Source organism: Acinonyx jubatus, chromosome C1 (genome assembly GCF_027475565.1).
Source record: "Acinonyx jubatus isolate Ajub_Pintada_27869175 chromosome C1, VMU_Ajub_asm_v1.0, whole genome shotgun sequence".
NCBI classification, from domain to species: Eukaryota; Metazoa; Chordata; class Mammalia; order Carnivora; family Felidae; genus Acinonyx; species Acinonyx jubatus.
The window spans coordinates 71,285,048-71,308,569 of NC_069381.1; the positions used below are offsets into that span (position 1 = coordinate 71,285,048).

The 23,522-nt window shown below is 35.2% G+C and overlaps 1 protein-coding gene across 18 annotated transcripts in view; it reads right to left on the reverse strand.

Annotated features, from left to right (window-relative positions):
- The window catches only part of COL24A1 (collagen type XXIV alpha 1 chain), a 398,176-nt gene that overhangs the window by 90,328 nt on the left and 284,326 nt on the right, over positions 1 to 23,522 (reverse strand). For all 18 annotated transcript variants that reach the window (XR_008295013.1, XM_027058695.2, XM_053214348.1 and 15 more), the window contains 5 exons: positions 8,201 to 8,254; positions 6,744 to 6,851; positions 3,309 to 3,362; positions 2,998 to 3,051; positions 2,298 to 2,354 (listed from right to left, as the gene is read on the reverse strand). Coding sequence is in view for 17 of the 18 variants with exons in the window: in XM_027058695.2 (XP_026914496.1) it covers positions 2,298 to 2,354; positions 2,998 to 3,051; positions 3,309 to 3,362; positions 6,744 to 6,851; positions 8,201 to 8,254 (327 nt within the window). In the remaining variant the exon portion in view is untranslated. The remainder of the gene's footprint in view (positions 1 to 2,297; positions 2,355 to 2,997; positions 3,052 to 3,308; positions 3,363 to 6,743; positions 6,852 to 8,200; positions 8,255 to 23,522) is intronic.

Here is a 23,522-nt window from a genome sequence, read left to right on the forward strand (position 1 = left end):
GCTACTTTGGAGAACACCAGTCCTGGGCAAGGCCACCTGCAGGGTGTGGCAGGATGGGAGCTGTTTTGGGAGACACTGTTTAATGATCTTTTTAAAAGCATCTAATAGCTACCTACTTTAACATTCTTGATCAGAAACTCTGTTGTTTATTCTTTTTAATTTTTAAGATATAAATTAACCTAATAAAAATTGCATCTATTTATTTTAATCTGTATGGTAGTAGCTAATAAACCTACACTTTTAACTTTTTTTCAAATATTCCTAACATAAATTCTTTGATACGATAAACTATTCAAATTATCTAGTGTAAATTATACTTGGAAAAGCAATTTTTGCATACGAGGACCTACTATCTAAAAAGAAAGTCAGATTGAAATCTTTGTGAAAACCATAAAATTGATGAGGACAATTGATTGACAAATTTTAACTTATTCCTATGTGAGTAAAGATATTTGACATAATGTAAGGACAATAATCTCTGGCTCTGTTTTAATGATTTAGAATATTCTTGGTTTAAGTTTCACACCTGTTTTATGTCTACTAGACAAAATAATGATTGTTATGCTAGACTTTTAATATATTTATTATATTTTAGTGACATTCTTTGATTCTGGCGTACTTGAATCTGGGGAAAAACAAGCACTTTTATACACTATTTGCCCATATGTTTCCATTTGCTTTTAAGTTTTTGCATTATTTCCATATTTTTCCCTGTTGGGGCTTTAGAGAGACTAGAACATATTTGATAAAAACCTTATATATATTTTATAGATAAGTATGCCTCTATATGAGATGGCTTGATTTAATCAGAATAATTCTAAAATCTTTTGTATTTCTAAAACAAAATATAACTTTCACTCATCTCCAGAGAGTCAGATCAAAGCACCAGAAGTAACTATGTAATGTGATCCTTCTGCTTTAGTATTTAAACATATTTTTTAATGTTTATTTATTTTTAGGAGAGAGAAAAAGAGACAGAGCATGAGCCGGGGGAGGGGCAGAGAGAGAGGGAGACACAGAATCCAAAGCAAGCTCCAGACTCTGAGCTGTTAGCACAGAGCCCAAAGTGGGGCTTGAACCCATGAACCATCAGATCATGACCTTAGCAAAGTCAGATGCTTAACCGACTGAGCCACCTAGGCACCCCTAGGATTTTTAAAATCTTATATGATATCATGTAGAAAATTGAAAATCAAACCAATTATATTTATTTCTATGAGTTAAACACTTTTATTCTACCTATTTAATTTACATATGCCCTTTAAGATTATTTTCATAAAATATGAATATAGGGATGGTCATTCAGATAATCAAAGCTACAATAGCTACTTTTCTTTTCTTTAACATATATTTTTAATGTTTATTTTTGAAAGAGAGAGAGAGTGGGGGAGGGGCAGAAAGAGAGGGAGACACAGAATCTGAAGCAGGCTCTAGGCTCGGAGCTGTCAGCACATAGCCTGACGTGGGGCTTGAACCCACAAACTTGGAGATTGTGAGCTGAGCTGAAGTCAGATGCTCAACCAACTGAACCACCCAAGTTCCCCTATAATAACTTTTCAAAACAGAGTTTATAGTTAACCTTCAGATACTTAATTAGAAGACTATGGACCAGTGATCTTCAAAGGGTATTGGTTATAATAACTGATTCAGTTTTAAAGTCATTTGGTAACTATATGTAAATTACTATAAAAAAGTATACAGGTCAGATTTTTTTAATACTCAGAAATAAATCTGAATTTGATGATTTTTTAAACATTTTTTTACTATTTATTTACTTTTGAGAGAGAGAGAGAGAGAGTGAGCAGGGGAAAGGAAGAGAGAGAAGGAGACACAGAATCCAAAGCAGGCTCCAAGCTCTAAGCTGTTAGCACAAAACCCGATGCAGGACTCAGATCCATGGACTGTGAGATCAAGACCTGAGTCAAAGTCAGATGCTTAACCAACTGAGCCACCCAGGCGCCCCATGAATTTGATGATTGAAGAAATGTCTGCCCTAAAATATCTAGAATATAGTATTTTGATAATCTCTGCAAAAGGTTGTTATAGTGCATTTCATGCTGAAAGTTAGATTTGGAAAGTCACCGTAATTAAACTATATATTATGCTAAGGATCTTGACTTGGATATAAATAGATTTTACATTTAGATAATACAACTATAAATAGTATGTGCCTACAAAACCATGTTATGAAACTAACAGAATAAAACTCCCCGAAAAGATGTGATTGGTCATATGAATCTATTATATTCATTGCATTTTATCTTGAAACATCAAAATAATTGTAGAAAAAGACCTACTGGTTCACCTCGAGGCCCAGGTGGTCCTAGCACTGTGCTATCCTCTCCTGGATAACCCTATAATGAAGATAATTATTTACAAACAAAATCAAATCAATAAAATAAACTTTGAAATATGTAGCTTATCATTGTCTCATATGTTATGACATCTACAATCTGGCTTTATCTTTTTTAAATGCAAAACTTTACCTATAAAACCTAGCACAGGATATCTTATACAGTTGTAATTCCTATATGGTTCTCAGAAGTGTCTATCAGCTTTAATTACATACAAAGCAGTTTAGGAATTTGTTCAAAGTTTCAGGTTTCCAGTGATATTGCAAATTAAGAGTAGTATTATTATAGTTATTCTTAACCCAGAACAATTTTACTATAAATTTCACTATAAACATACTGGTCATTTAATCTAGAGTCTCACAATCTGTTTCAACAAGTAATTAATTTTAAGTTTACAAAGCTTTATAGATTACAAAGTATTTTACCATATATTATTTCATGAATATCTTGAAACAACCTATTGAAGACATTTTAATGACTTAAATTTTCATCTCTTGGTATTTACCTTCTAGAATTTGCAATTCTTCCCAAATGGAAAAGTGTTTTCTTTTATTCTTTGAAAATGTTTCCATGCACACTTTCAGAAAGAACACAAAAATTAAATATTTAACTTTACGATTGCAAAGTCAATATACACACATACCTTTTCTCCTTTAGGTCCTGGCAGCCCAGAAAGGCCTGGCTGGCCCTGGTGGCCCTAACAAAAGGACAAGAAAGTAGACATTCTCTGTATCATTTGTGCATGTTCTACCTAATACCACCAAGGACATGCCATTAGATACTGCACTATTCTGAAAGAAAAACAAGATTCATTCTCTAGGGGGATGAAGCCTAAATGCAGTAGCAAGGTTTATCAGTGAGATTTCATCTTAATCTGCATAATTGGAATGACATCTTTATATAGCCATTTTCATGTAAATACACACATTTTAATTTCCAATTAGAAATGATTACCCTATATCCTGGAATTCCTGGTTCTCCATCAGGTCCCATCAATCCTAAATGTCCCTAAAAAACAAAGTAAATATTAGAGAGAAAATAGGCAACTGCTTGAACCATTACACTTGTACTCTGATTACTTAAAATTTAGAATTTCTGAAGTATAATATTTTACTTAGTCTGAAATGGGAAAACAAGAAATAACATTCTAACTTCTGTCTTATTTTTCTTCTGAACCACAAAAATCCCACCAAAAAAAATGTCTCTTCAGTTTACTTCTGGTTATGAATATTCTTAATCATATTAAGAAAAATACTTTCAGTTGTCAGAACCCTATAGGTTTTCAGCAAGTTCTTGGAAATGTAATGTGTATCTGTCAAAGTTTATAGTATATATATATTTTTAACGTTTACTTATTTTTGAGAGAGAGAGAGAGAGAGGACAGGGGAAGGGCAGAGAGAGAGAGAGGGAGACACAGAATCTGAAGCAGGTTCCAGGCTCTGAGCTGTCAGCACAGAGCCCGGCGTAGACCCCGAAATCACAAACCATGAGATCATGACCTAAGCTGAGGTCAGACGCTTAACCAAATAAGCCAGCCAGGTGCCCTTATATCTGGTCCAAGTTTATGGTAGATGTGCCTCACTGAATATTAGAGTATAGCCTGAAAGTTTTTGATATTATCATGATGGGATCATGGAGAACTCCATACTCATTGATAGTTTCAGATGCTTTGATGAAGAAAAGTTTCAGCTCTGGTCAAAGTTGTTAAAGGAGAAATAGTTGGCAACTTATGTGTGATAATCACTCTGTTATTGCTCTTATTATCAATATTTTGCAGATGAGGATACTATATAATTTAAGGGTTATTCATAAATGCCTCTAAAGTACTGAAAATGTGACACAGACAACTAAAAAGAGCAAAAATAATAATCCTAAAAATGTCTTACCTTTCATACTACCAAAAATTTCCACACCAATTCTCCTATTTAAGTTTGAAACTAAATAGGAGATGAGAAAATTAAGGCACAGAATAGGTTCATGCCTAACCAAATATCAGATTAACCAGAAGCTCTAAATATGATTATTTACCCAAAGAACCCATGAGAACCACCTATCATTTAAGTGGATATAAAGTTAAAACATAAAAGTAAGTAGATTTCTTATACAGCACCAATAAAAAGATATAATGGAAAAAAGATTGCATCGTAAATCATAAAGTCCATAAGAAACCAACAGTAAATCTAACAGGATAGAGGTAAGAACAGAATAAAGGAAATAACAAAACTTTATTAAAGGGCATATAAGATGATGTAAGTAAATAGAAAGACATATACTGCTTCTCTACTGAAAGATTCAATGTTAAAGGAACATGAAGAGCTGATTTTAAAGTTCACATGGAAGAGAGAATTAAAGTAAGAGCTGAACTTTTCAGAAAAATGAATTAAGGAATACTTGCTCTTCTCAAAAGTACTGTAATAATATAACAATTAAATAGTGTGGTATTGAACCCCAAAATAGGCTAACAGATTGACAGAAGAAAACAGAGAGAATGAAAACAGGTCAATAAATATTTGAGAGTTTAGATTAGTGGGATACAGAGTGACTATTTATTAAATGATTTTGAAACAACTGAAAATCTACTTGGAAAAAAGAAAATCAAGTTCTTTACAACTTATTTCACAGCAAAATAATAAACTTCATATGAGTTAGGAATAAAAATAAAGCTATAAAAGAATTAGAAGAAGGATATGGAAGAGTATTTTTATATACTTTAGGTAGGGAAGGCATTTCTAATGAAGAAATAAAACCTGTAAAGGAGTGACAAATTTGAGTATATAATAATTAAAATCTCCAGCAAAAAGATATCAAACAAACAACACTAAATGTTAAATGACAGAAAGAGAAATTGCATTTATAATACATTTTGTAACAAATTTAACAAAAATATATTATCTAAGGGACGCCTGGGTGGCTCAGTCGGTTAAGTGTCTGACTTGGGCTCAGGTCATGATCTCACGACTTGTGAGTTCAAGCCCTGCATTGGGCTCTGTGCTGACAGCGTGGAGCCTGGAGCCTGCTTTGGATTCTGTGTCTCCCTCTTTCTCTGCCCCTCCCCCATCATGCTCTGTCTCTCTCTGTCTCTCTCTCTCTCCGTCAAAACTAAACATATATATATATATATATATATATATATATATATATATATGTATATAATCTAAAATATATAAGGAGTTATTACAGTTTAATAAGAAAAAGACAGCAACCTAATGTAAATCATGTAAAGTGAATATGTAAAGGCAATTTCCAGAAAAAAAAATCACTTAATTGTAATCGGGGAGATATAAACAGAAAGAAAATGAGACACATATTCTCATTTATCAGATTGTCAGACATCAAAAGGGTTAACATGAAGTATTGGTGGTGGGAGTGTATATTGGATGAAGCCTTTTGGGGAGGCAGTAGGAGAACATGTGTCAATATTTTTAAAGTGAATATTCTCTTTAGACAAAATCCAAAGTAGGAACCTACTTTGAAGGCAATACTCTGGATTAGTTTCCATGTTTGTTAAAAATTAATCATATTAAATAAAGTTTTGTAACATACAAGCCCAAATCAGGAAAATATTAGTAATTTAAATCAAAGGAAGAAAGACCTGAAGTGGTAAGATGAATATGTCAAATGAGCCTGAGATAAACTTTCCTCAGACAACTGATGAATTATACAATGCTCTCAAGAAGGCTTTGGTGAAAAGTCTAGCATTTGTGACATTTAACGGAGACTAGGAAATACATATGCATTTTGTAGATAAGCTTATGAAATGTGAAAACACTAAGTTTAATAATTCATGCATCTCTCATGCTGTGACTTTCTAAACAGGTCCAAATATATTAGCAATAAAATTTGCTATTATAGGTTCAGAAGTATTTATGCTACCCTTGTTTCCAACACTATATAAAGTTCATGCAAAAGATTAAATATTATTAGATGTTACAGATATTGATCAGAGCCGGTTTAAAAAAAATCTCCATGAGCATGTAGAGTCCAAGCTTATAAAGAAAAATCATTTTTAAGTAAATCTAATTTTCAAAAGCAATATGCCAATCCTGACAGCATAGTTTCATACAGATATTAAATTCTTATTTTAAGTGCAAGGCATATAAACTTTCCCACTTAGGTTAACAGTTATAATCTGAGTTTTTAAAACTTCATTTCATATTTTATTTCCATTTTGAGTTTTTTCCCCTTTCCCTTTTTCATGTCCAGAAACCACTAAGCCATTTAAGTACTGTGGAATGCTTACAATTCTCCACAGCTCATGGAGGTAGATTATTTTCAATGGAACTATTGCTTTCTCTGTAAAATTAATCAAGGGATGAAACTTTAAGGACATGGATACATTTCTTTTCCATCCACAGTGAACTCAGGTCTGGAAATAAATCAAATACTAACCACAGCACCTCTCGTTCCTCTGGCACCCTTAGGACCACTTTCCCCAATTTGTCCGGGAGCACCTCTGCTTCCAATTTCTCCGGTGGGCCCTATTTGTCCTTTTTCACCCTGTGGACGTCGTTAGTAAGAGAGAAAAGTGGGAAAAAACAAATTTTTACCTAGATGAATTAACTATATCATATACCTGAATGACACCGGAGGATAGTCTGTAAGCAAAATTCCGTAAATAGTAACTTGGGTTTACCTAGCTGGTGGTAGAGACTGCCACTGACAATAATAACATACCATCACCACCTAGGTTATCTGAAAGATATAACTGAAAGTAATTTAGGAGAAAGAACATTAAAAAAAATAATTTTGGCCAAACAAGCAGGGGAGATCTGGTGTTCATGTTGAATTACCAATAACCAATTTTTTTATTTTGAATTTGTTAGGTATGTATGTATGTATGCATGCATGCATGTATTTCCTGTTATCATGAGAAAACATAGACTGTATAAAAAAACCTGCTTCTATACACAATTTCAATCCCACAAAGATCTATTTAATGTATACAGTTTCCAGTGTATGTTTCTGTATATTCAGTGGCTTGGAGTCTGCCTTTAAAAATCCATAACATATTTATATCATTTAACATCCTTCTGAAAACTAGTTATCTTCTGTTTTCCATCAAGCTGACTGATCATTCTCTACCACCAAAATATGGCTGCTTTTAAACAACTTTAAGTGCTATAATTCATTTTCTGAAAGTGGGAACCAATCTGTTCTGCTGTAGACAATAAAGTAGATACAAAGAAAAACTAGACTGTTTTGGGAACTAGATATGGTGTGATTTGAAGCTAATTATAGTCATATATTCAGAACTGTTGTATTTGAATAAGAAAATCATACTTGAACAAATTATTGGCCCCATACAGAGATGAATTTTTCATTATAATGTTCCAGAATTTTATACATTTTCATTTTAGTAAGATATAAAAGAAACATATAAACCATATTCTGGATGTGTGTTTCTAAGTCAATATATGGGAAAGATAAAATAATTAACCTTTTCAATTTAGATAAACATAGTACTAATAAACCCAGAAACAATCTCAATCATAATCTTTTCCCCTAAACATTTTACTAAAGTTGTTACTAATACACAAATGGTGTAGTATTTTCCTTTTCTCTCTTTTCCTGCCCAAAGTCTACTGAAGAATTTTTGGCAAACAGGAGAAGAAAAGGCAAATATCTTCACAGAAACTACAGAGTGAGACAGTTGCCTTCAAATAATCAAGGCGCTAAATACTCCTAAGTAGAGTTAAATATTAATTTATATAAATGTGCCTTTTAAAACCAAATTTATATTTCTTTATTACCATATATCTCATGCAAATAAAAATATCACAGCATTCTATGGAGCTCGGAGCACATCAGAAGAAAGGAGGCCTTAAAAAGTGTAAAAAAAAAATTACCTTTTTGCCTGGGCGACCTCTTTGCCCTGGAATTCCCACAATTCCTTCAGATCCCTGAATGTCCAATATAAAAAAGAAAATAAATTGTTAAAGAAAGGACTAGATGGCATATTTAAATACTTACATCACATAATCACTGAATTGAACATTATGTAAAAATGAGTGTTACTTTTCAACAATATTGTGTTTGCATAATTATCTAAAAATAGGTCATGATGATTTAGCGGTCTGTTACTAATGAGTAAAACTTACATATACAAACTGGTCAAGATAGACAAAATTAAACTGTTCTTTATTATAGGAAGAAAATTATTTGGTTTCATCACCGTTTTAATTAGTGAGACTGTAATTAAACTAAACCCAATGCATCCATTTTAATTTTAGCAGTTCTATGAGCTACTACTGTGGGTTCAACATCTTGTTGAATGTATAGGATTATAAAATATATATATAAAACATGGTGAAGAAGAATCTCAAGATCTTATTGGAGTAGTGGATTAAGGAGGTTTTCTTTGGTCTGTGGAAAAAAGGAGAGAGGGAAATAGATGGAGAAAAAAGAAGTAGTCATATTCAACTTTAAAACAGTATTTTCATTTTAATCTGTATTTTATTCAGACAAAGTAGACTGAAAGTTTTCAATACATACTTTTTTTTTTGTAAAATTGGCTAAAATATTTTAGATGTCATGTGAATTTGCAGGTCAACAATAATTAGGCTTAAATGAGATCCACAGTAAGCCAGGGTGTAAGTTCTGAAACGGCCAACAATTAATCACAGCACTCCTTGCATTAGTTTGGAAATGAAAATGGAAACCTCAAATTTGTGTCCCAAAGCTTGGCAAACTGCAAAAATGATGTAGACAAGAAATAAATTGTGGTTTACCACTGTGCTATGGAGGCTCTTGATAAATATTTGTTGAACGAATAAACAGATACCTAAGGAAGTGACTCATGCCCTATGCTCCTCAGTAAATGCTCTTCTAGCCTCAGAAAGTCACTGAATTTAGAAGCCAAAATGGTTAAGTTCTATTGCTGTAGTTCTAGCTGCATCCAGAGGTCAAAATGATAGTTGCACTAACCTGAGATTTCTTTGCGGTTAATATGGACTTTTAAAAAGAGGCAGATTAACTTTCATTAGAGGGTAATGGTGTGAGCTTTTAAAAGTCAGACTGCTAGTTTCATAGTCTGGCTCTGTCACCTCACAGCAATATGACCATAGGTAGATTGTTTAACTTCTAAAGGCCTCAGTTTCCTGTTCTATAAAAGAAGTACAACAATACCTCTTCAAAGAGTTATTAAGATTAAATGAGATAGTGCATGTAAAGCTAAAAAGAACCGGACTTTAAACTGAAGAATTTAGCTCAGTGTTAGTTCTCACTAACGTCTGCTGCTTTTTTCAAGTGTATTATATAACATTTGAATGTATATAAAAAGATATTAGAAGGTACAATAAATACCCATGCACCCACCACCCACCGTAAGAAAGAGAAGATACATATGTAATTGAAGTCCCATATGCACACATACCTTTCCAAACACATTACCCTCTCCCCTCACTCAGGTGCAACCATTGCCCTCAATTTATCATTCCCAAGCATTTCTTTATACCGTTACTCCATTTGTATGTATCTCCAAGCAGTATGTGGTAATGTTGCATCTTTTCAAACTTTAAATAAGCATACTTAATGCATTCTTTGGAAACTTTTTTAACACACATTTTGCTTTTGAAATTAATCAGTGTCTTTAATCTACTCACTTTCTGTTTTTCGTCCTACGGGATTCTATTTTCTTATCAAACCACAGCTAATTTAACCACTTTTTTACTGATGAATTTTTGGTGTTTTTTTTTTTTTTTTGTCCTGTTACAGATAATGCTTGTGAACTCATCTATGTGCCATGTTAAAGGTGGTTGTTTTGTTTTGTTTTTGTTTTTATGGAATAGTCCCGGAAGTTAAACTGCTGGGTTGTAGAATATGTACATCTTTAGGTATACAAGAGAATGTAAAATTATTCTCCAAAGTAGTTTTGTCAATTTCCATTCCCATAGCAATGTTTCAGAGTCCAATTACTTCAAATCTTCTGTAAAGCTTGGTACTATCAGACTTCAAATATGTCCATTTCATTGTGGTAAATGATATTTTATTTGTGTTTTCAATTTGCATATTTCTGATTATTAAGGAGGAATGATTATCTATTCACACCGTTATTTCACATCTATATGTGATTCTGCTCAATATTCCCCTGAGCTGGACTTACTGAGTTATCCATAAAAGTTTTTACATATATTCCTGATACCTGTATTTTGCTCATTCTATATAACACAGATCTCTTCTCAGCCTGCAGCATATTTTTTTGCTTTGTTTAATATAACTTCTGATTAACAAAAGTTTGTGATTTTAACAGAGTCATATTCATCAGTATTTTCTTCTTGTCTTACTTCTTTTCAGTGTTTAGGAGATCCTGACTGCTTCCCCTCCCTCCATGAGGTCATAAAATGTTCTTGTAAATGTTCTCATGCTTAACATTTTGATTTTCACAATTAGGCCTTTAATTGGAATTTCATTCTTTTGCGTGCGTGTGTGCACTGGTTTGAAGGAGTTGTTTTATTTTATTTTGTTTTCCATTTGGATAACCAATTAGGCCAGTACCATTTATTGAATATTTCATCCTTTCCTTAATGATTTACAATCTGTGATAATGTATTAAACTTCATGTTTCAAAATATACTAAGCTCTGAGTCAAGGTTACCTTCTATTTCCATTGGTCTCTTTGTCTTCTGTGAATGAACATGACACTGATTAAATTACTCTAGCTTCAATCATAAGTTACGGTATCAGGTAGGGTAAGTTCTTCCTTCCACACACCACTCTGCCCCAACCCTTGTAACTTGTTCTTGAAAATTGTTTTGATATTGGTCCTTTGTTCTTTCATATGAATTTTAAAATCACTTTTCATTAATCAGGTCCTATAAAAAAAGTCTTATAGGGATTTTGACTAAAATTGTATTGAATTTATAGACTAATTTAGGGGAGAATTGATAATTTTTTTGATATTGAGTCCTCCTATCCATGAACATAAAATATCTCTCCATTTATTTAGGTCTTTGTTAATAAACATAATTTTTTGACAAAAATCTGCAAATCTTTTGTTAGATTTATTTCTAGTTGTTTAATTTTGTTGATGATTATATTATAAATAGTTTTTTTTTGTTGTTTATTTATTTATTGAGAGAGAGGGAGAGAGCAAGCAGGGGAGGGGCGGAGAGAAAGGGAGAGAGAGAATCCCAAACAGGCTCCGTGCTGTCAGTGCAGAGCCCGATACAGGGCTCAATCCCATGAACTGTGAGATCATGACATGAGCTGAAATTAAGAATTGGATGCTCAACCTACTGAGCCACTCAGGCGCCCCCAGTAAATATTATTTAAGGTTTTCTAAACTGCTTGTGGCTGGTGAAGAAGAATGGAATCTATTTTTGTATATTCTTATATTTAGCATCTTGCTAAAATCTCCTTAATTCTAATAATTTGTCTGCAGATTATTTCTCTTGTACCGTACTGGCTGGGTTTCTGAGTAAATGTTGGATAGAAATGGTGAATAGTGGTGATCTTTGCTCATTCTTTGAAGTTTCACCATTAAGTATGATAGTCAACGTGGATATTATATTTTACTAAATGCTTTTTGTTTCATTTATTGAGATCATATTTTTAATTCTTTAATTTGTAAATATGTGACTTAAATGTATAATTTTAAAAAATGTTGGGCCTTTGTTGCAATACTTGCACAAGAGGGAATTCACTGACACCTTTATTATATCAGCACCTCACAATGAGGTGCAATGAATTCAACTATTCAGGTGTCATCCAACACTACTGCATGGCAATGTTATCTGCCAACCACCATGCAGTTTAGACATCGCTGTAAGTGTTTATATATTTAAATACCAACAAAAACTTGTGGAGAATGTAAAAATTAAAGTGATAGGCCTCTCACAAACGTGTATAATTGAGAAATTTGTCATTAGTCTGTAAGAGGACTTACACATTCTTCAAACTTCCATTTTCGCCTCAGTGTCAAGTGAATGACCTTGCCTTATACTGCACTGAGACGGAGTAGCAATCAAACAAGAGCTACCTCCTCTTTCCCACACCCGATCTACCGACATACCTCCTTATGCACACACATATTCTGCCTCCCTTCTCTTACAAAGGAAGAAGTTTCTCTGTTGCTTGTCCGAAGCCAGTGCCTCACTTGTATCTAAAGCCCATGTTCCCTTCATGGCCTTCTCTTAACACTTGCACTATCATTTTTTTCCTCTTGACTACATCATTTCCGACAGCAATTAAATAAGCTAGATAGCACTCATTAAAAAACAAAAACAAAACCCTTCCTTGACCTCGTGTCCCCCCCTCCCTTCCTTTCTATTCACTCATTCAGTGTCTTATGTACTTTTCTAGTTCAATCTTTACTTCCCCATCACAGCAGAACTTTTTGAAAGACCTGTTTATGCTCATTGCCACTATTTTCTTACCTCTCATTCCCTCTTCATTTGGGCTTTTGTTCTTACCACAGCTCTGAAATTGCTTCCCTTTCAGGTCACCATGTAACCTTCATATAGCTAAATCCAATAATCCAATGGCTCATTTTATCTCAACCTTTTTTCATTCTTGAAAAATTTTAAGGTTTTGTTTATATGGCAGCATGCTTCCTGAATTTTCGGCTTCCTATAGAACACCTCCTTATATTTCTAATGATTCCTAAAATTATGTCACCTGTCCTGACTGTATCATTGACCTTCTGGTTATCCTACCTACTGACATCTTTTTGAATTTCTAATAGGGATTTCAAACTTTATGTGCCTCAAACTGAACCCTTGAATTATCCCCTCAAATCCCTAAATCTTGTCTCTTCCTTGTCTTCTCCAACTCTGCTATAATGTGGCAGTATTTTGAAAATTATCAAAATTGCTTTTCAATTTTGCCTTTTTGAATATATGGACTTTACCCTATTCATAGCTTGAGGGGGTCATATGCCCAAGGGTTATATGTATTAAGAAAATTTTTCTGTTTTCTTTGTTTCCAACTTTAATAATTCACAAGTTGACCTTGGAGCACCCAGCATACAGAGCTGTCCTATATTATAGAGAAGACACACCTTCCGTCTACTGCAATAGAACTCTAAGGCTTTTTACTAGGTGATAAAAGGATGAGAATATGATATAGGAGAAATAGAGAGAAAGCCAGGTTGTTGTTGTTGTTGTTGTTGTTGTTGTTGTTGTTGTTGTTTTTCTTTTGGCTCCAGGAGAATACAGGAGCGCAAAAAGGGAGGAAGAGACCTAGATGTTCAGATTTTCCTCTTTCTGAGTTTTGGTAAAGTGAGACTCTTGTTCCCCACTACCTCTTCAGGATACAGGAAAGGTGCCTTCTCTCTAGATAGCACTTGGTTTATGGCCATATCACTTTGGATGCTCAGGAAAATCAAAATGATGAACATTTGTTAAATTTTCCTAACCTACTCCTTGATTCCTATATGATGTAGATGGCAACTTAGAAATACCTGGGGAACTTGTGTATGTGTGTGGTGGGGGAGTGGTCATTACTCTAGAAAGACATGGCTCTGTCATAACGGCTGATGAGCAGACTTCCTGGGCTAGAGCTGAATGAGAATCCAGAAGACCTGAGAGGGATCTGCAGATTAGTGGAAGCTGATTAGAGGGAACCTCTTCCAGAAAGGAAATGAAAATTACTAGCTGCAGACATTATCATCAGAGGCCAGCAGGGTAGGCAGTAAGGAAACTGACAAGGGACATTACCATGTCCCTATCTTAAACACCTGCACCTAGATCCAAAGCCTCCTCATCCTTACCATCACCAGACACTCAGACTCTCTAATGGAAAAGAGCAAAAGAGGGAGGTCAAGAGCTGATAAATTTGAGAAGCAACATTGTAAGAGTCTGAGCATTACCTACAGAGACTACTAATTTATAGGAACAAATTGTTTAAGCTTTCAACTGAGTTGGGTTTAAAATTTTCTTTTGCCCCCAAGCCTCCAACCATTCCTCACTAATCAGTAAGTTAGAGCTTGTGAGGAAAACCAAATAAACCAAAAATAATGAAATCACATATATCCACATACATAAATACCAATTTGTAGGTCTGTAATATATTTAATGATGTGATCACCAGTTCAGTTGCTCCAGCTAAAAACGAGGATTTATTCTTCATTATTTTTTCCCTCTTTCTCAACATCCAAACAATGAGTGATTACAGTCAGCTGTATCTCCAAAATGTCTTAAATGGGATCACTATCCCCTATCTCTATTGTCCCCTTACATTCCCAACCATACTACTTTTCATCTACACTACTGCCACGGCCTTCTAAGTCCACTTTTACCCTCATAGTCTATTTCTTCAAAATTCCCCAAATGATCACTAAATTAACATTTAGTGAAATTAACATTTCAAATCCCTTGACCTGTTTAAAACGTTCCAAATGGCTGCACATTGAAATCAGAATCATCTCCAAATCTCTTATTACGGTCTGTAATCCTCTATATGATCTGGCTCCTTTTATTTCTCTGATGTTATGTTTTCAAGTTACTCACTACATTCCAATTACTTGGCCATTCCCTCCCCCCCCCACGCCCACCCCATCTGGCCCCTTTCTAATAATGCATCTAATACATGCCCTTTCTGTCTTAGAGCATTTGCATTTAAATGTCCCCTCTACCTAGAAAACTTTTACTTATTTACATGACTGGCTGCCTCTTATCCTTAGACATCTGGTTCAATGCAACCCTAGGTAGCCCTTCTGTGACCACCCCAATTTAAAGTGGTCTATTACCTAGTCACTCTTTATCTCATTACCATGTTTTCTTTTCCTCACAGCACTTATCACTCTCAGAAATTATCATTCTTGTTCACGTTTCCTTCCCACACCGCAGTGTTAAGTTCCAGGACAGCAGGGACCTTGTCTGTTTTGTTTATTGCTTTAACATTAGTACTCAGAACTGTGCCTGGCATATAACTGATGATTAATAAATATTTAATAAACAAATGAATGATAGAATGCATGCCCCAAATTGAAAATATTTAGCCTTAATCAGACAGTAACCTAGGCTACTTGGTATTCATTTGTAAAGAAATAACATCTTAAAAACATGTACTAAAGTTTGTAGTAAAGCCAAAGTTTATGAACAAAAGGTGAAGAGTAGTGAGACATTTTTATACTACCTTTTTGTTTCTAAGAAATGTAACATATGCATCTACTGGGAACATTTTGCACAGTAAACCTTTGTACATTTGAAGAACACATTATATGTGAAAAAGGGGATTGCTATTGCATTTTCTTTTGTCATTATAATCGGAAAGATTTCTCCTGGTTCTTTTGTCCACATCTTTTTTCTCTTCAAAGACAGGTTGCTTCTTCTTTTTGTGGGGTGGAGGGGAGGACGTGGATTGGGGGGGATGTGGGATGGGGTTGGAACTTCCACTGATATTTGGCTGGTTTATTTTAGTGCTTGTTCTAAAAATGCATAAGAAATATCTTGCTGCAAAATATTTGCTTTTAAAAGGCAACCCTACCGCAACTCATTTGTGTACTTAGAGGCTTGCAGCAGACTGGAAAAATAGCAACATTTTCTAAATGAGCATGTTTTAGTAAACTTCTTCAATAATTCCTAACATAAGAATGCTTTTATATGCTGACAGAGAATAGTTGGCTTTATGCTGAGCCTACTCATTAAATAGAAGGAGTTGAGATTCCAGCCTATTACTTTAAATATGTGAGAGTAGCTGTATTGTCTTGAAAGTAACACATCACATCTATTTAAAATTTTTTTTTAATGTTTATTTAGTTTTGAAGAAGAGAGAGAGACAGAGCATGAGCAGGAAGAGGGGCAGAGAGAAAAGGAGACACAGAATCTGAAGCAGGATCCAGGCTCTGAGCTGTCAGCACACAGCCCATAGGTGGGACTTGAACTCACGAACCACGAGATCAGGATCTGAGCCAAAGTCAGACACTTAACCGACTGAGCCACCCAGGCACCCCACATCACATCTATTTTTTAAACAACTTTGAGATACAAGTCATATACCATATATGAACCTGTTTAAAGTATACAATTCAATGAGTTGTGCAACCATCACCACAATCAATTTTAGAACATTTTCATTGCCCCCAAAAGAAACCCTGTATCCACAAGCAGTCACTTCCCATTTCCTCCCAACCACCATCCCTAGTAGCCATAGGCAATCGCTAATCTACTTTCTCTGTCTAGATATGCCTTATTTGGGACATGTCATATATCATGTGGTCTTTTTTGACTGGCTGCTTTCACTTAGCATAATGTTCTCTTTTCTTTTCTCTTTAAATGTTTTATTTATTTTGAGAGAGGACAAGTATAAGCAGGGGAGGGGCAGAGAGAGAGGAAGAGAGAGAATCCCAAGCAGGCTCCATACTGTTAGCATGGACCCCGATGTAGGGCTTAATTTCATGAACTGTGAGATCGTGACCTCAGCTGAAATCAAGTCTGACACCTAACGGACTGAGCTACCCAGGCACCCCTAAGCATAATGTTTTCAAGGTCCATCAGTGTTGTAGCATGTATGAGTACATCATTTCTTTTCATTGCCAAGTAATAATCCATTGCATAGATACACTACATTTATTAATATACATTTACAAATCATCAGTTGAATGATCATTTATGTTACTTTGGCTATCATTAAAATGCTTCTATAAATAGTCAGGTACAAAATTCAAATTTTGTTTGAACTCTGCTTTCAATTCTATTGGGTATATACCTAGGAATAGAATTGGTGGATCATATAGCAACTCCGTGTTTATCATTTTGAGAAAATGCCAAATTGATTTACAAAGTGGCTGTACCATTTTATATCCCATCAGCAATGTATATTTACATCTTCAGCAACATTTGATATTTTCTGTTTTTTTTTATTTTTAATTTTTTTTTATTATAACCATCCTAGTCAAGTGAAGTGGCATCTCGTTGTGGTTTTATTTGAATTTTCCTAATGGCTAATAATGTTGATCATCTTTTCAATTGCTTATTGGCTAACTATATATCTTCTTTGGAGAAACATCTGTTTAAATGTTTCACTCAATTTTTCAATTGGCTTATCTTTTTACTACTGAGTTGGAAGGGTTCTTTGCATATTTTGGATACAGTCCTTTATCATATATGATTTGCAAATATTTTCTCCCTTTTCATGGATGTCTTTTCACTGCCCTAATGGTGTTTTTTGAAGCACAAAATTATTTTCTTTCTCTTTTCTTTCTTTCTTTCTTTCTTTCTTTCTTTCTTTCTTTCTTTCTTTCTTTCTTTCTTTCTCTTTCTTTCCTTCCTTCCTTCCTTCCTCTCCTCCATCCCTCCTTTTTTCTTTCCTTTTTTTTTGTAGGTAGGGTTTACATCCAGTATGTGGAGCCCAACATGGGGCCTGAACTTACAACCTTGAGATCAAGAGCTGAGCTGAGATCAAGAATTGAATGTTCAACCAACTCAGCCAGCCAGCACAAAACTTAATTTTAATGAAGTCCAGTTTATTTTTTCTTTTGTCACTTATACTTTTGGTGCTATCTAAGAAAACTTTGCATAAATCAAGGTCATGAAGATTTACTGATATGTTTTCTTCTAAGACATTTATAGTTTTAGCTCTTAAATTTTGGTCTATGATCCATTTTGAGTTAATTTTTGTGTGTAGGATAAGGGTCCAACTTTATTCTTTTGCATGAAGGTATCTACTTGTTTTAGCACCATTTGTTGGAAAGATCATTATTTTTCCCTTTGACTTTTCTTAGCACATAACATGTTCTTGTAATTTAAATTTATCTTGTTCTATTTTTGTCCCCTGGGATTTATTTTATTCATTGAGACAGCCAATAATGTTAGATATAGTAAACAAAGTTTGGGAGTTATAGAATGATTCCTATCACAGGTTATGTTCCTCTTCTGTCTGAAAACTTTCAATGCCTTTTTACTACACTTTGAATAAAAAAAACAAACTTTGTACCATGATTTAAATAATCCTTCATGATCTGCTTCCTATTTATTTCTTCAAGCTCATCTCAAAGAACTTTTCACTATTCTCTATGCTATAGCTATAATTAGCTTCCCTTTAGTTTTCCAAATACATCTAGACCATTCCCACTTCCAGATATTGGCCCTTACTATTCCATCTGCCTTGAGTGATCTCTCAAAGTTCTTGGCATGACTGGTTCTTTTTCATTCTTCAGGTCTCATCTGAATCCTCCCCTGTCCAGAGAATCCTTCCCTCAATGCCCTATTGGAAATAGGCTTCTATTCTCTTAACCAGCTATTATTTTTCATCACCCTATTTGTTTCATCATTGGATTTATTGCTATCTGCAATGATCTAGTCTATTGTCAGTGTTCACAATATCATAAAATCTGAGATCAGGAATCTTGCTAATCTTGTTCCGCCTTGGTATTCCCATTGCTTAGCAGAGTTCTTGATTCATAGAAGGTACTCAAAACTTTCTTTGAATTAATGAATGGACAAATACATTTTATAGAGTCACAATCTATGAAGCTAATAAAATTTTGGAGCATCTAAGTTAATGCTTTTTTTTTTTAAAAGCTATAGAACCTTTTCTTCCAAAGAAAGCCTATACAGAATCTCATGTTGGATATACATACAAAGATTTTTTCTGACTCACATAGTAATAGAAGAAACACTCTTGCCCATTCAGCATCCCTTCCTGACACAGTCATCTTGGGAGGCTCTGCCCAGCTCCAACCCCTTTATCATGTATAATGTGTAAACTGAGAAACCAAAGAAGGACTCACCCAACAATGTACAGCTCTTTAGTGGTAGAGTAGGGACAGTGGTAGAGCAATTCTTGCATAATGGTCAGTGCAGAGGTCTTTCTATTTCTGTGTTGCTTTATGACACAACAGTTCAGAACAAACAAGCCTAAGACCAGAGTCATAAAAATCATTCAGAAGACAAAGATTTAAATAAGTGCTTTACTCCTTAATGCCACTGACCTCAAATTTCCAAACTTATTATTTTTTAGGGTTTCCAAGGAAATTATCTCAGAAATACGATTCATGTATACCTTATTATTCTTTTCTAACTAATGATAAGTCCTTTCATCTTTCTGACTTTGCTTTGTAAGATCCTATTAAAAAAGCTTCTTAGCTTTATTTTGCTTCATCTTTTCTCAAGACATTCCCCTATTCCTAATTATCATACCACTCTATCTATACAGGTGGGAAAAAAATCACACTTCAATAAATCCAACCAAGTTTTGTCCTAACAGATAAAATAAGACAATTTCATTTTTACATATTCAACTTTTAACTTCCATAGCTTCACATCTGTTTAGATGTTAGATAGTACAGTGATAGATTTTTAAAGAAATGGATGACAGACCATAACTCAGGCAGATGTTTCTTCTCAGATGCTTCCAAATTCTTCTCCCATACAGAGTTATGCATTTAGGCAACTGAATACTTTAGCATAGAATTCAAGCATAAAATACACATTTTAAAATTATGCTCAAAGTAGTCTAAATCTTAGATTTAGGAATTTGTTACTGATGCTTCCCCTGCTTTATTTTTCAACCTAGTTCTCATTTTCCAGTCTTCTAGAGAGAAGAACATTTCTTTTCTTGAAAAATAAATTGTATTTCTTTTTTTTTTCTCACTGTCTTGTTTATGTTTAAAGAATAGGTAGCATCTTTGTGACATTGCCTAAGGAAGAATGTTTTTAAAGTGAAAAATAAATCCAACATCAGGCTGTCTGATTAAGCAATAGTTCCTTGGATCATAAAATTCTTTTGAAAAAAAATGTGCCATGGTATTTTTATTGGGTTTATGAGCTGAAAGACATTTAAAATTCCAAAGAGAACAACAAAAAGAATAAAAAAGAAACACACATGTGTTGTTACTAAAAAAGGCACCAAAGATGTGTACAAGGCAAGATTATTCCTGGGAAAAATTATGAAGCAGATGAAATCTGTGTTTATCATTTTTCTATGTCTTGTTTTGAGCCTCTTTTTTCATCTCTGTTCTGCCCATCACCAGCTGTCAGGCTGCATCATCCCCATCTGGGGTTCCTGTCTGTTATCCTATGGCATGGCTAGACCTTTTATTTAGTTCTGTGTTCTTCCTACCAACATTTAGGATTCTGCTGGGGAAGTAAGCTAGGTGATTAAAAAAAATCCATGCTAAAGTATTATTAATTGTTAATGACTTTCTTATATAAAAATAATTTGGTAAGAATTCTCAGAAAGATAATTACACTTTTTCAGCATTTGTTACGTGGCTTCTCTGTGAGTCCAGCCCTGATGAGTCCTCTACAAAAGATGAAAATGTCAATATCCCCCCAAAAAGGCAAAACATAAGCCCAAGGCTGGTCACCTCATGGAGTAGTGTGGCTTAGAAGCATAGAAGTCAGACAATAAAGGAGCTAGAGTCAGCTCTGCCATCTGCAATTATACTTCTCTTTCTCTGAGTCTATATTTTTCAGTTGTAAAGTGGGGAAAATAAAGCACTACTGGATTATTGGAAGGATTCTGTGAGAAAATGTAAGTGAAATTCTATTGTTCAGTGCCTGGACCAATAGTTTGAAGATAATATTGGGGGGTGACTCCCCAGTGCTTTATATTTGCTGCAGTGAAGCACCTATCATAGTTTTCCAGGACTGAGAGAGCAGGATGGAATAGAAATGGACACTTTACCACTTATGTAAAACCAGAGGGAAAAAAGACTCAACTTGCCAATTGCTAAAAAACAGGAGACATTTCTGATTCATCCTCAAACTTCAAATGTCACTTTGAAATACATTGGTATAATTATCTATTATTTGGAGAAGAGGTGAGATAGCATTATTTTAATAGATACTAAAGGAATTATAATTATGGGTAAATGATATGAATGGCAAGGTAGCCAGTTTGTGCTTAATTTATGGTATTTGTTGTATTCTTCCAGATAGGGCTTCTTCTTAGTTCTTGGAGATGTAATTGAGATTACTAGGGGCAGGAAATATCTTTAAAAGGCTAAATAAGACCCCTAGGGTATGGCAAAAAGAGAAATCATTTTATGGTAGGGTCATAAGTAATGACTCCCAAGATATGAGAATGCCTTCAAAGGCAAGAATACTTAGAAAAGTAAAGAGAGAATAATCTTGGGAGGAGAACACATGTTTAAACATATGAGATAAAGACGAGGGGACAGTAAAGTAAAAAGACAAAATGTCCAGAGAGGCCTTATCTAGAAGATGTAACAAATATCATAAATTAAGGATTTAAGCAAGAAAAAAGCTGTTCTCATTATTTATTTACATCTTCTATTGGCTCTGTGGTGAGAGAATCTGTCCAATACATTTAGAATTTCCCTTGAAGTAATACTACAATTTTATATCAGATCCTGATAGTTTAAATTATGCCTGCAAAGGACTTCTTATGGCATTCTAGAGTTAGGACATTCCTCTACTGGAATAATGTCAGCTCGATGAATAAAAATCAGAAATAGTCAATCAAACTAAGTTTGAGATAACACAAAATGTTCCCCTTCAAATGCTTTATGACAGAATTTCCATAGCTGAGGTGACATCATCAGGATAGTCACATAAGTCATTCCTGAATTCAGCCATCCTCAGAAGACCAAGTAGCTAGTATCCATATAAAAGACCCACCATTGTGAAAATCCTAGAACCTGGGGGTGAGGCTGAGGCACTCTCCTAGATCACAGGGATACAGAAGGACCAAGCAGAAAGGTAAGAGTAAAGATTTCACTTTGATTGCATTGTCCTTTCCTCAGACCAGCAGAGTACTGCATCAAGTGGCTCCCTTGGCTTATAGTTTCTCCAGTGAGGAAAAGAAAAATCCAAAATGCACATTTAGCTCCCCTAGTATTGTAGAATGCTTCCAAGGTAGCCCAATAAAGTTTCACCTCATGGGGATCATTGGGAAAGAATGCAGACTTGACTACTAAGGATCAGATAGAGACAGAGAAGAGAGGCAAGGATTACAGCATCCTGCACCAGATCTTGGTGGACTGCATTCTTGATTGCAGTAGCACCTGAGCAGAGATCCCAGCCAGTGATTCTGCACATCTGCAGAGCTGAGTTGGTGGCTCTGTCTGGTCAGAGATCTTGGCTGAAGTGCTCTGCATTATTTGGGTCCCCAGCCAAAGGGTCATACTTGCTGTGGAGCCCATTATATGTCCCTGAGTAGTCAGGGAAGCAAACCTGAAACCTTGCCCAACAGCTAAGCATATACTCCCATCTCACTCAACCATGATTGCCTGGCCATAGAATTTGGGCATTTGTGGAATCCATACTATAGACCTACTCAGACAGGCAGCCAAACCAGCAGCCCCGTCAAAATGTTGGGCATGACCAGAGAATCTGAACAGTGGCCCCAGACAGTCTTGGAACTCAGCTTAAAGTACTGCCCAGCTGTAAAGTCCAGCTAACAGCTCTACCCAGCAGCAAAATCTAGTTAATGGCCCTGTCCAGTTACTAAGCACAGCTTGCAACTGTGGATAGACAAGAAGCCCAGCAAGTGGCCCTGCCCAATCACAAAGCATAGACTTCAACCCCACCCAACAAAAGAGCTCAATAGTAATGCCACCCATGAAGCATATAGTCTCCAGCCTCAACCAACACTGAGATATAGCTGGAGGCCCCACTTGACCAGAAAGCCAGGCAAGTGACCTTAAGCAACACAGAGGCACAGCCAGTGGCCTAGGTAATCATGAAGTGCAGTCTGCAACTCTGCACAAAATTGGGACATAGCCTGTGGGTCTGTCCCACTGTGAAACCCTGCTTGTTGTCTCATGAAAATGGAGTGCAGCCAGTAGCACTATCCAGTTAGGATGCACAAGATGAGACCTTGCCTAAATACAGAGTCCAATCAGAGGCATTGTCTTGCCAGGCAATACAGCCTAAGATCTCACCCTGCCAGCATCCCTACCCAACTAGGGTGCCTATTCACTGGCCTCACTTGAACATGAAGTTCAAGACAGCAGGCTCACTTAGCTGCAGAGAACAGCCAGTGACAACCCTCCCCCAACTTCAGAACGTGGGTAGGGACCTTGCACAACTGGAGACCCCAGTGGCAAGCTGTACCTACCACAAATTCTACCAGTTAACCAGTCCAGTATCCCAAGCAAAGCAGACTGGTGAAGGACTTTCCCTGCCAAAATGAACCTCTAATGTCTGGAAGAGAGACTACTTACTCAAATGCGCCGATACCAGTGCAAGGATACAAGGATCATAAAGAATCAAGTAAACATGACAACACCAAAGGAAACTAATAAAACTTCAATAACTGATA